This window comes from Pangasianodon hypophthalmus, chromosome 3, assembly GCF_027358585.1.
Source record: "Pangasianodon hypophthalmus isolate fPanHyp1 chromosome 3, fPanHyp1.pri, whole genome shotgun sequence".
Lineage (NCBI taxonomy): Eukaryota > Metazoa > Chordata > Actinopteri > Siluriformes > Pangasiidae > Pangasianodon > Pangasianodon hypophthalmus.
The window spans coordinates 25,325,229-25,339,703 of record NC_069712.1 but is presented as its reverse complement, the minus strand read 5'-3'; the positions used below and the strand labels follow the sequence as shown (position 1 = coordinate 25,339,703).

The 14,475-nt window shown below is 40.2% G+C and overlaps 1 protein-coding gene across 6 annotated transcripts in view; it reads left to right on the top strand.

Moving 5' to 3' along the window:
* Window positions 1–14,475, top strand: part of LOC113542016 (signal-induced proliferation-associated 1-like protein 2) — a 276,347-nt gene that overhangs the window by 129,885 nt on the left and 131,987 nt on the right. For all 6 annotated transcript variants that reach the window (XR_008301510.1, XM_026939252.3, XM_053232932.1 and 3 more), the window contains one exon: window positions 1,383–1,657. Coding sequence is in view for 5 of the 6 variants with exons in the window: in XM_026939252.3 (XP_026795053.1) it covers window positions 1,383–1,657 (275 nt within the window). In the remaining variant the exon portion in view is untranslated. The remainder of the gene's footprint in view (window positions 1–1,382; window positions 1,658–14,475) is intronic.

Genomic DNA, 14,475 nt, shown 5'->3' with positions numbered 1-14,475 from the left:
TCAAAGAGAATAAAAGAAGCAAAAGACTCAGGGAATACAGTCATTACAACCACAAAACCCACAAACAGGTGAAAAGTAATGAGACCATTTAATATTAAGACCATGCAGTGAGACCAGTTAAAACTGAAAATAGTCATGTGTATACACAGTAAAACAGTTGAGCATGGCATAACCATCATATTTGGGCCTTCCCCAAACTGTTGCCACAAAATTGGAAGCACACAATTGTTTAGGATGTCTTTGTGCACTGTAACATTATAATATCACTTCACTGGAACTTAGGGGCCTAGCCCAAACATGTTCCAGCATGACAGTGCCACTGTGCACAAAGCGAGGTCCATGAAGACATGGTTTGCCAAGGTTGGAGTGGCCTGCCCAAAGCCCTGACCTAAACCCCAGTGAACACCTTTGGGATGAATACTGATTGCACCCCAGGCCTCTTTGCCCGACATCAGTGCCTTACATCATGAATGCTCTTGTGGCTGAATGGGCAAATCCCCACAGCCACGCTCCAAAATCTAGTTGAAAGCCTTCATTGAAGACATCAAGCACATATGTTTTGAGTCTAACTTTGCTATATTAGTGTAGGTCTGCATAGAAATCTAAAAATCTATATGTAACTCACTTGGACAAGCTGAAGTACTGAAACGCTGGGACGGGTGGCAACACTACTTTCCGTGCAGCAGCCAACACCACAAGGCTACAGACAACATTACTCTCTTTCTCACTATCAGTCAGAGCAACACCAGATAGAGACTAGCTACATGTCTCATGTATGCAAAACAGGGCAAAAAAAATTATCCAAAATTATCCAAGCTAATGCATTCACAGAAATTCTGGAAACTGCTTTGAATAGTAAGAGCATTTACATGTACTTTACCGAACTGTTTATGTTTGTTTTGCTATTGAAGTGCCCATGAATGGCTTAAGAGTTTTAAGCCATTCATGGACACTTGCATGGCTTGAAGATTTAAATCTCTATGGCTTGACATTGATTCTGTCTGTCACACTGACTTACTGTTTCAAAAGGAGATATGTCAAAATACAGACTGACTGATTGCCACAACTGCCTCCTGCAGTAGAATTTAGAAATTCTGCTTTTTAAAGGGCTAACAGCATGACTATATTACCACTGTAATATTTTAAAGTAACATCATGCAATACGTTTTAGTAAGGCAGTATTAAAATACAGAGTTTCCTGTGGCAACAGTACAAAAGTAGTCTGCAACATCTATCAGTGCGGAGTGTCCTAGAAAGACATAAATATAGTTATTTTTGAGTATACTGTGGTGCTTCTTTTTTGTTTAGTACATTTGCTTTTTGAAGTTTACTGCCAGTATACTCTAGAATTTTCCCCTCTCTCTATCTGTGCATGATCTCAGATAACCACCCATGGCTGTGAAACTACACAAATGGCACTTCGCCGGAATGGCTTGGGACAGCTGGGTTTCCATGTCAACTTTGAAGGCATTGTGGCTGATGTTGAGGCATTTGGATTTGCATGGAAAGCAGGCCTGCGCCAGGGCAGCCGCCTGGTGGAGATTTGTGAGGTGGCTGTAGCCACACTTAGTCATGAGCAGATGATCGACTTGCTACGCACTTCCATCACAGTCAAGGTGGTGATTATTCAGCCTCACGAAGATGGTACTCCCAGAAGGTATTCCATTCTTCCACCTTCTTTTGTCAAACCCTGTTCTCTTGTTCTCTCTCTTTTTCTCTCTATCTCTCTCTCAGTCCTGTTTTAGTTTTATCACTGGCCAGCTCCATTTAGCCATGCCAATTAAATCTTCATAGTTTGCACCCAGTCACCCTGTTAAAACATAAGTAGAGAGATCACCATAATGTTACAAAATAGTATTGCATAGATAGCCATAGACATTGGGATTCTGTTGGATTTTGTGTTTGGAATCAGTTACTGAGCAAGATGTCAGAGTGGTTCAGTGTTATTCAAATTATGTCCAAGCATAACTCACATGAGTCAAATATATTTTTAACTATGGCAAACTCACACATTGGCCAGTTATGCATGAATGTCATCAAATACATCTGAGCTCACAGAACCAAATACAAATCACATTTGACCTATGAGCCTCTGATTTACTTTAAGTAGTCATGGACAGACAAAGATTCTGGAAGTGCAAGCCTTTTGGAAAACAACTGGGTGTGGAATCTAAATGCAGATACCATAGCTTATACCACAGACTAAAATCACTGTACCACAGAACACAATTCCCATACCAATGTCATTAAAACCAGGAACAACAGTCACAGAGAGAAACTGATAAACAACTTTGGCTCACGTTTCTTCAGTCCCCCTCTGTATTAGCTACAAACACTTTCCAGAGACAATCTCTGCTACTCCCTTCGAAGCTTTAATTTTCTTTGTAATGTCTTTATACACATTTAATAAAAAGTCATACATGACAGGATAAGTTAAAACCATAGTTGCAAGTCTTTCAACATTTCTTCAGGTCAAGCCCTACATAGGAACTAATTGCAGGTAGGAACTAAAGTTGTCAGTGGGGAAAATGTCATATCACACTTACAATAAGATTGGGCTGAGGAAGCATTCATTTGAATTTGTCACTTTACAGCATCATACCTAATTTGCATAGTTGAGGGGTGAGTGATGCGAGGCATGTAAGGAAGAGGCTGTTGAGGAGTCTAGTGTTGGTGGCAGCACGGATGCTCTGATACCTTCTGCCAGATAGCAGGAGGGTAAAGAGTCCATGAGAGGGGTTATCCAAAATGCTGTCGGACTTGAAGTCTTCGGCATGAGAGTCAGACGTGCTACCAGAGAGGCATGGGGAAGTAATGAACCCAAGTCCAAAAATGCAAACACAAGGCAAAAAACAAAGTTCAGTAAGAAAATCCCAAGAAATAATCCAAAATATATTTCACAGCTCAAAATTCTCCTCCAAGAGGTAAGCCAACAAAAATAGATACTTCAGGAGTAAAGGCAAAAATCTCAAAAAGGGTTTCACAATATAAACAGGCAAGAAAAAAACACAGCACAACTTACATGGGATACACAGGGCTGGCCTGGGAACACTAAACACCAAGCAAGGAAACTAAGGAACAGGACAACACGGGTGGCAGTAATGAGACAATTAAGACAGTGGGAAAACAACATGAGGAACAATGGGGGCTTATGGTGGCCAAAACACATTACAAGACCAGAATCCTGACACACTGTAGGTTCTTGCGGTCTGAATCTGTGCAGTTCCCATAGCAGACAGTGAGATAACCATTCACAATGCTCTCTATTATCCCCTGTAGAATGTAGTAAGGATGAAGGGGGTGGGGGTGCTCACAGTTGCTCATTTGTTGTGCAGTGGTGCATGGTCACCGTGGGTTCTCCTGAACTCAACGATCATCACTTTTGTTCTGTTGACATTGAGAGACAGACTGTTGTCTCTGCACTATTCTGCAAGCTGCTCCACTGTCCTTTTGTATGCTGGCTCATTGTTGCTGATGAGGCCCACAACTGTAGTATCATCAGCAAACCTGATGACGTGATTAGAGCTGTACTTTTGCAGCACAGAGGTGAGTCAGCAGAGTAAACAGCAGTAGACTGAGAACACAGCCCTAGGGAGTGCCAGTGTTCACTGTGGTGGTGCTGAAGTTGGTGTTGCCTAGTCTCCCAGTCAGAAAGTCCAGGATCCTGTTGCAGAGGGATATGTTAAAGCCCAGCAGGCTCAGCTTTACAAAGAGTTACTGTGGGATGATTGTGTTGAATGCTAAACTGAAGTCTGTGAACAGCATGGTCAGCAACAACCGGTTAGGGCAGTAAGCATACTGGAATGGGTCCAGTGTGTTGGGAAGATTGCTGTTTGTGTTTCATTACTAGCCACTTGAAGCACTTCATGTTGTCAGGACAAGCAGATTTCCTTGGGTTAATTCTAGACAGAGTTTTTTTTATTCCTGATGTCCACTGCAAACTGACAGAGTACTTGGACAGGGGAAGTTGGGGTGGTCGTGTTTGCCGGCACGTTGTTCTGTGCTTTGAACAGTGCATAGAACTTTTTTAGTGCATCTGGGATCAAGGCATCACCATCTAGGGTTGCCACCTTAGATTCACAGAAAGCCTAGGCACCATATTTTGATCAATCAATATTCAGATATATGGATAAACTGAGAGATAGGTAGATAGACAGACAGGCAATGCTGTTCTTTAGTGCAAAGGAGCAGCCAATATAGTGTACAGAGAATTATGCCAAGCAAGCCTACATATTTAAATCGTTTATCATTTTTTATAGAAAAGAAAAAGCAGCTCACCTTGATTTTTAAAGATGGCAGTGCTTGTGATCTCTCCCTCATTTATTCTTTCCTTGTTCACTAATAAATAAACAGATAGCCTCTATTAGAGTTGCACGTTAGATGTATATAAATTAGCCTACATGCATAAACAATGGAGTTTTGTAGTGCATTCATGTCTATCATAAGAACTGAGACAGGAAAATGGAATTATGCTTACCTTAATTTACAGAAGCATATTAGGCACTATCGCTTGATTCTTGTGGGTCATCATAGAAATCAAATAATCTGTACATAACTCCCTCGGACACACTAAGGTACTGAACTGTACACCGAAACAGCTTGGGGTGATCTGAATTTGATGCATCGGAACATACTGCAAACAAGTGACCATTCATTAGCCAGGTAGTATCACCATAAATTATGAAAATTAGAGAAACTGGCAAGCTAGCTAGCTAGTGTTAGCTAGCTAGAATTTAACTCACATTAACCTATTGATGCCTTTAGAGATCTCTGTCGTGATGTTAAAGAATTTGCTCTTAGTTCCTACTAAGTCTAATCAGCAAGCAGGTGTGCAGTCTGTAGATTGTTGATAGCGTCATAGAATTTAAAAAGAGCTTCCCTTGTATAAGCACCAGGTGGAATGTACACTGCGACAATGAGCATGGTGGTAAACTCTCTGGTGAGGTAGTATGGCGCTTATCTCCATAAACTCCACCAGCGGCAGTCAGTAACTCTAGACTACTGCAGCATTTCTGTACCATTCATTGTTAGTATAAAATTAAAAATTCCAGATGGCCCCGTGCTAGTGGCAGCCAATTACAACAGCTCCTGTCTCCTGAGACATTATATTTTACCTATATTACTTATATTAGGTTTTTCTACTTACATATCTGTCACTTTTTGTTTCTTCAGCTCTTCTTTTTCTTACTTTCTAAGTTTCAGTCTGTTCAGACACGTAGTTCTTTTACCATGAGGAGAGAGCAGGTTGCTTCATGTACACGCATGCTGGTGCTCCGAAGATCTGCGTTGTACCGCGGAATGCGGTTCAGTATTCCTGAAGAGCTGCTGAGACCATACGGAGGATGCAGAGCTAGATCCAAAACAAAGGCAAAGAGGAGACTTTGGTGAGTGCATTTAACACCATCCAACCTCTCCTGCTGAAGGAGAAGATTAGAAGAATGGAGGTGGACACCCATTACCAGTCAGACAGACCCCAGTTTGTGTGGCTGGGAACCTGCCTGTCTGAACACCTGCTGAGCAGCACTGGAGCACCACAGGGAACCATGCTCTCTCCCTTCCTCTTCACTCTGTACACTGCAGACATTCAGTGCAAGTTGGATCTCTGCCACCTTCAAAAATTTTCTGACGACTCTATGGTAGTCAGGTGCATCAGGGATGGACAGGAAGAGGAGTAAAGAAACCTGGTCAACAACATCGTGGATTGGTGCAAGAAGAACAATCTCCTCCTCAATGTGGCCAAGACCAAAGAGATGGTGGTGGACTACAGGGGGAAGAGGACCACAACCAGCGCCATTACCATCATGGGTGAAGATGTTATGCTAATTGACACATACAGCTATTTGGTGACCATCTCAACAATAAGCTGGACTGGAAGGTCAGCTCAGAGGTTGTGTACAGGAAAGGGATGAGCAGACTCTACTTTCTGAGGAAGCTCAGGTCCTGTAATGTTTGCAGCAAGACGTTAGAGATCATCTACCAGCCTGTGGTAGCCAGTGCAGTCTTCTTTGCAGCAGTATGCTGGGGAGGTGGCATCAAAGCTAGAGATGCAAAAAGACTCAACAAACTAATCAAGAAGGCTGGCTTGGTCTTTGGCTGCTGTCTGGATTGTTTTGAAGTGGTGTATCATCCTGCCCATGACCTACTGGTTAAACAGCAGAGCTCCTTTAGTAGAAGACTCATTCAGCTCTTCTGTGGAAAGGAGCGGTACAGGAGGTCATTTGTACCAGCAGCAATCACACTGTAAAACAGCTCATCACTGTGCGGGGACACTATTCTGCACTGAGCCAGTCTTAGGATAAGCTCATTAAAAAAATAGTTGAAGTTCACCATCATCCACTATTCATATCCATGTGCACTGGCTCTTTACTTCTATTAATTTTTCCCCTTTTCTTTCCTTTTCTCATATTCTCTCTTTATAATACTCTATATCCTGCTTCATTTTATTGCTGTTTACAATGTTTACACTGCTGACGATGTTTGTACTGCACTTCTACTTTAATTCATCTCAAGTCTGCTGCTTATATCTGCAATGTTTACACTCCACTGCACTATCACATCACACCCTTACACTGTATTCTTTTATTTATATATACAGACGTGGAAACATTTGTTGGTACCCTTCCATGAAAAAAGAAGAACCCACAATTTTCTCTGAAATAACTTGAAACTGACAAAAGTAATTGGCATCCATCATTGTTTATTCCATATTTATTTCCATATTTTTGATTCAACAGAATATTTTAAATAATAAAACAAATGAAAATGCCATGGACAAAAATGATGGGACCCTTAACCTAATATTTTGTTGCACAACCTTTAGAGTATTTGTGGCTCTCAATGAGACTTTTGCACCTGTCAACAGGTGGTTTGTTCCACACTTCCTGAACAAACTGCTCCAATTGTCTCAGGTTTGAAGTGTGCCTTCTCCAGACTGCATGTTTCTGCTCTTTCCATAGATGTTCGATAGGATTCAAATCAGGGTTCATAGAATTCCACTTCAGAATAGTCCATTATTTTGTTCTTTTTCTTTGTTCTATTCTTAGATGCTTTTAGTGTGGGTTTTGGGTCTTTATCATGTTGTAGGACTCATGATCTGAGACTGAGACAGAGCTTTCTGACACTGGGCAGTACGTTTCACTCCAGGATGCCTTGACAGTCTTGAGATTTCATTGTGCCCTGCACAGATGCAAGGCAACCTGTGCCAGATGAGGCAAAGTAGATGTACAACATAACCAAGCCTCCTCCATGTTTCATAGTAGGTATGGTGTTCTTTTCTTTGAAAGCTTCATTTTTTGCCTGTGAACATAGAGCTGTTGTGACTTGCCAAAAAGCTCCAGTTTTGTCTCGTCTAAACAAAGGACATTCTCCCAGAAGCATTGTGGCTTGTCAAAATAAAATTCCAGTCTGGCTTTTTTATGCTTTTCTTTCAACAGTAGAGTCCTCCTGGGTGTTCTTCCATTGAACCTACTGTCGCTCAAAAAGTGACGGATGGTGCGATCAATTCAATTCAATTTTATTTGTATAGCACTTTTAACAATGGAAATTCTCACAAAGCAGCTTTACAGAAATAAATGAATTCACAAAAAAAAAGATATATTGTAAATATGTGAATTTATCCGTGTGTATTTATCCCTAATGAGCAAGCCAGAGGTGACGGTGGCAAGGAAAAACTCCCTGACATGATATGAGGAAGAAACCTTGAGAGGAACCAGGCTCAAAAGGGAACCCATTCTCACCTGGGTGCAACGGATAATGCAATTATAAATAAATCCCTTCTATTATTGCGTACTATATGGACAAATAGTGCAATTGTGCAACCAATAAATTCATCACAGTTTTTGCAAGAAGTCCGGTTGGTTAAAATCTATCCACTGTCCACTGATGGAGGCCTGAGTACGAAGGTGCTCGTGGCAACTGCAGCCCCAAAGCCACTACAGCAATTGCAGTCCCAAGCCATTACAGTACAACTCCCCATATGTGATCCCCAAGCCATCTCCACAGCCCCCAGGTGGCACTATCCCCAGCAATCCAAATGGTTCTTCAGGCCGTCCATATGGGGCCACCCCCAGCAGCAGCAAGCGAACTCAACTGATGAGAACTCCAACCAGAATCAGGCAGCGAGGAGGAGCAGAAGGAGTCAGGATCACTGGCATCTCAGAAGTAGCATGTGAAGCTCGACAGAGAGTGAGGGAGAGAGAGATGGAGAGAGAAGGAGAGATTGTTAGGTAAGCTTTTGTCCTCTAATGGTTGCAGAGTGCAAGCAGGGACTCCGGCAAGACTAGCTATGACAGCATAACTAAAAGGGAGAGCCAGAAGCTAACACAGACATGAGGGCACCCTGGCACATAAGGCAGCCAGCCACTCCACCATCGACAAACCTGAGTGAACACGTTACGATCAGACACTGATGTACCTTGACCTTGGAGTTCAGCTTGTATCTCTTTGGAAGTTTTCCTTGTCTCTTTGTCTACCTTTTGCACTATCCTTCTGTTTAATCTGGGGATGATTTTCCTCCTGCGGCCACATCCGGGAAGGTTGGCTACAGTTCCATGGACCTTAAACAACTTAACAATATTTATAACTGTAGTCACAGGAACATCAAGCTGCTTGGAGATGGTCTTATAGCCTATGTTCCATGTTCAGTGTGGTACACATGATGATACATAACAGCAGAGTGACTACTTTTCTCCATTTAAATAGGCTGAATGACTGATTACAAGATGGAAGGCATGTGTGATACTAATTAAAGAAAACAGTTAGCTTGAAATATGACTATAATCTGAATATTTATAATCTTTTCTAGGGGTACCAACAAATCTGTCCAGGCCATTTTAGAATATCTTTGTAGAATAAGCAATAATTGATCTCTTTTCACACTTTCTTTGCTTTACTCTATGACATACCAAAGGCATGCAGGTATACATGAGACAAGTGCTTTTAATTTCTTCACTTTTCAGGAGGAATGAAGCATCATTTCAATTCACTGTAAGGGTTCCAACAATTTCATCCACATTTGTGTGTACATATTTCATTTAAACAATTTCAACCACATTTGTGTGTACATGCAGTGAGCAACGGACTTTCGAAATAAATATATATATTAGGGCAAGTTGACGCGTTATTATCGCATTAACGCATTAATTAATTAACACTGACAATTATTTTATCGTGCATTAACGCAGTTTTTTAAATTACTACTTTATTTCGAAAGTCCGTTGCTCACTGGCTCTGAATACACATACAGACAAACAATGGGTGACAAGAGGGGGTGGGTATTGGGGTGGGTCTAAGACTGCTGAAGCACACACATGAACCAGGAAAACAGGAAAACCGGAACAGAAACATGGAGAAAGGTACCAAACTTTTACATGGACATTTTCAGTTTAAATCTCTTCCCTGACATGTTCAGAACATGTTCATTTATAAATGTTAATTTGCTGTTGCTCTGAAGGTGCTATAATATTATGATCGGGGCTCTGGGCTCTGAGTTTTTCTATAACAAATTAGACTAAACGTTAATGCCCTGGCAGTGGCAGATAGCTTTGGTTTTATATTTAATTTGATTACATTAATGTTCAAGTTGAGATTTACACGAAATATTTTAAATAAAAATTTTTAACTGCTACTATGTAAAGGGAATACTGCTGTAAAAAGCACCTTATCTGTTTAAAGTGTTTGCAAACCAAATGTTATTGCACTTTTGTTCACATAGCAGTACTTTTAATTTTTTCATTATTTAATTTTACGCTTAACAATGATAAATAAAAATTTTAAAAAAAAATTATGCGATTAAAAAAAATCATTTCCCAGCACTAATATATATATATATATATATATATATATATATATATATATATATATATATATATATACACACAAATAAATGTATATTCTTATTTTGTTTTATTTATAATGTTAAATTACTTTTAGTATACTTCTACTGTATACTATACTTCTAACTACACTTCTAAGTATCATTTTGGTGATGAAGTGAAGATTACCAGTGCTACCAGTGCTTATATGGAGAAGGCCAAGATCTAAACTTCCATATAAATTACATGAAAAGTGGAAAGCCTTGGCATGTGACCACCATGAACAAACAAACGGTAGAGCTAAATTCTGCACAGAAAAGTTGCATGTGAGAGGGAGGAGAACTGAAATTCTACTTAGAACTATGGGACAGGAAAGACCAATAAATACATACAAACTGAATGAGTAAGAAGTATATAGCCTCAATAGTAACAGCTTCATGTCCTTGCTTGAGGTACAGTGCCTTGCAAAAGTATTCATACCCACTGAACTTTTCCACATTTTGTCATGTTACAACCACAAACAAAAATGTATTTTATTGGGATTTTATGTGGTAGACCAACACAAAGTGGCACATAATTGTGAAGTGGAAGGAAAATGATAAATGGTGTCCAAAATTTTTTTACAAATAAATATCTGATAAGTGTGGCATGCTTTTGTATTCAGCCCCCCTGAGTCAATACTTTGTAGAACCGCCTTTCACTGCAATTACAGCTGCAAGTATTTTGGGGTGTGTCTCTACCAGCGTTGCACATCTAGAGAGTGACATTTTTGCCCATTCTTCTTTGCAAAATAGCTCAAACTCAGTCAGATTGGATGGAGAGCGTCTGTGAACAGCAATTTTCAAGTCTCGCCACAGATTCTCAATTGGATTTAGGTCTGGACTTTGACTGGGCCATTCTAACACATGAATATGCTTTGATCTAAACCATTCCATTGTAGCTCTGGCTGTATATTTAGGGTCATTGTCCTGCTGGAAGGTGAACCTCTCCCCCCAGTCTCAAGATTTTTGCAGACTTTAACAGGTTTTCATCTAAGAGTGCCCTGTATTTGGCTCCATCCATCTTCCCATCAACTCTGACCAGCTTCCCTGTCCCTGCTGAAGAAAAGCATCCCCACAACATGATGCTGCCATCACCATGTTTCACGGTGGAGATGGTGTGTTCAGGGTGCATTGTTAGGTTTCCGCCACACATAGCGTTTTGATACAATGCAAGAAGAGTCTGCAAAATACATGACTTGCTTGAGAAATCTCACTGGCATTTTGCCACTAAGCATTTCAGTGAATGGCTCAATAAACCCTGCAAATGACGCTTCACGTGGTCTAACAGTTGATTCCTTTCTTGGTTCGCACAGATGGCTGAATGGTCCAGATTTCCTTTTACTATCTGAATTAAGCTGGCCCTTTTTCCCTGAGGAACCAATGAATATATCAAGTCATGATGCAAAGGTAAGAAAAGAGGCTATGGCTTTCTCTACATCTCTAACAGGAGACTATGACCCTGTCAACAAATTCATTGAGCACTTCTCCTCATGGAATAAACTTAAAAGGGCTACTTTCTGGATCTTGAAATTGAAAAAAAAAAGTGCTTCTGCTATTGAGCAGAATGCGTAAGGATGCCCATTCTATTCACAGAATCCTAAACCCAACCATTTGGGCCAGTTTGATAACAGGATGATTGGAGTCAAAACTCAACTTGCAGATGGAAAACGTGGAAAACTTTCTATGGAGGATCTTATATATGCAGAGAAGGCATTAATATACTTCGTCCAACATCAGTCCTTTCCATGTAAATCAGTTCTCCGAAGAAAGTACATACTGGTAAAAAAAAAAAAACAATATTTATAAGCTTGACCTTCTTCTGATGGATGGAGTCTTGAGAGTAGGTGGGAGGCTGCACAAAAGGGCTATGCATGTAGATTTGAAACATCAGTTCATCTTGCCAAAGAACAGTCACCTGTCCACATTACTTTTGAATCATTTTAATCAAATTGCCGGTCATTGTAGAAAAAAATCACATTCTCTCGAAACCTCCCCAGAGGTATTGGATAGTTCATGCCAATTCTCCTACTAAGAAGTCAGGAACTGCCTAATTTGTAGACGCTGGAATGCCCCAGAGATGAAGCAGAAAATGGAGGATTTACCTTTAAGCCATCTGTTCTGTGACTCACCTCCATTTACCTGTGTAGGTACTGATTATTTTGGTCCAACTTAAGTGAAGAGGGGCCGGAGTTTGGTAAAGAGAATATGGCATTTGCATGTTTTGTAAGCAGAGCCATCCATCTTGACCTACTCATTGGATACAGATTAGTGTATTCAGGCCCTGGGAAGATTCATATGCAGAAGAGGTCAGGTTCAAGAAATGATATCAGACAATGGAACAGATTACATAGGAGCAGAGCGAGAACTGAATGTCTTGATCAGCTGAATCACAGTAAGATTAAACATGCAATGCTGAATGAGGCAATCAAATGGAGTTTTAATCCCCCCTCTAGAGCTCATCATGGAGGAGCATGGGAAAGGCTTATTCAGGAAGGCTCTGTATTCTGTCCTAAAGCAACAAACTTTAGATGATGAGGGACTGCATGCAGCACTCTGCGAGGTAGAGACTATAGTCAATGATCGTTCTAAAGGAAAACCAATTCTACCACCTGGACTGTAAAAAAAAAAAAAAAAAGAAGAGGACTCATATTCAAGACTGAGATAGAGAAAAGTCCAGTATATTTGTGATCTTTCTTGGAGAATATCTGCCATATAATGGAGAATATCTGCCATTAATGCAGAAATGGCACGAAGTGAGAAGGAATCTAAAGCTGAGAGATATAGTCCTTGTCATAGAAGATACGTCACACAGGAGCTCTTGGCCTACTGGACAGATCACCAAGACTTTACCTGACAGCAGAGGATATGTTTGTGTCCTTGTCAAAACAAAGTCTAATACCTTGGAGAGACCAATCAATAAATTATGTCTTCTCGACATTGGTTTCTGGAGTTCATGAGCTCTATGGACAATTTTGCTATTTTAAACATATTTTTGGACTGTTCATTTTGTGTATTTTCCTACAATATTGTTTTCTGTGGATTATGTATTTTGTGGATCTTAATGGACTTCGACCTGTACATTTTCATGACTCCTCAATATATTTAATTACTGTAATGGACATTATGGCAATTATAGGACTGGGATGTAGGAGCCATAAAGTTACATATATAAAATTATTAGATATCATATCAGTCTTTTTATTATATGATTTTTTTCAGTGTCTGTTTCAATATATGTTTCTGTATTCTGTGTTCCCCCAGGGGTGGATGATAGGTATTGCACCTGCCTTTGCTGCTTCCTGTGGGCAACCATTTTAAACAAGAAGTGAGGTGGTAATGGGGTGTGGGAAGGTAGACAGTGTTTTGACCTACATGGGAGAGTACCTCTGAATGGCCTAACTCCCTTGTTTTTAGCTTTGTGAGTTCTTTATTCCAATAAAATGTCAAGATTTTTTCTACTTGTTGCAAGTAGCATCAAATACTCTATCCCCAAGGGAAGTGGCTATATTTCAGTGAAAGGAAGCCATTACAGGCTGCATCCAGCATGTTGTTGTTGAGTTTTCCTAGGTATAGTTAGCTTGTAGTCTGAGGTAGTCCAGTTTGTAGGAGCTTAAATTGGACAGGATAATGGATGGTAGAGCCAGGCAGCTGGGATTAGCCTTTAGCCTAGCACGGATGACTGCTCACTTATTGTGTTTCCGCTTCCTCGCACTCTGTTCCAAGCCAGTTGCATCAGGCCATGTTGCATTCTTGATTCTCGAGGTCATGTAGTTCTTCTCTCAGTCCATGGTTTATTTCTCCTCAGCTTTGTTTTTTCAAATGCAGGAATTGGAGATGGTAGACATGTTCACCAGTGTTTCAGGAGAACACATCTACATCTCAGTAGAAATTTTCTAGTGAAGGGGGACTACAAGTAACGATAACACCATATATCTGGACCTGAAATGGCCTCTGCATGCTACCATGCCACTATCTTGGATCATCACTTATATCTTTGTTGTGTAGCTTCTGTGGGCAATAGACTCTCCATGTCAAAGTCCAACACATTCATCAGAGAGATCTTATCAACTTTACATGAAATTCCTAGTTCCTAAGATAAGAAACAGAGACCTAGGTCAACTGTCCAAAAGCAGTCAGGCCCTGCCTGCCGAGAGTGAAATATCTCCTAATGTCAGCCCAGTTTAAACACATTTAAAATACATTTTTGGTGATAGGAAGCATATGTGCCCATATACAAGTAGTTCTTTGCCTTGATCATATGAGTTTTCCTGAAGCTTTGAAAGTAGTGCAAAAGGAGACATAAAATAAACCCTACTTGCTGCACTTCATATACACAGCATGAGAGGTTAATCTTATTATTTTTATTTATTTATTTAAAAAAAAAAAAAGACTGTTAATACACTCTTAGAGCAATGCCTGTACTGTTACCCTGTCTCTGTTCATGCCATTCTGCCTTTTTGTTCCTGAACGGTATCATGTATCTTTGTGCTTCATTTTTATTTAAAAAGTTTTTATTCATGTGACTGTAAGACCAGCATTATTGGATGCTTGCCTCAACAGTCCTGCTGTTGTAGTAAAAAAAAAAAAGCTAGTGTAAGCTTTAATTTTAATTGCTCTAACCA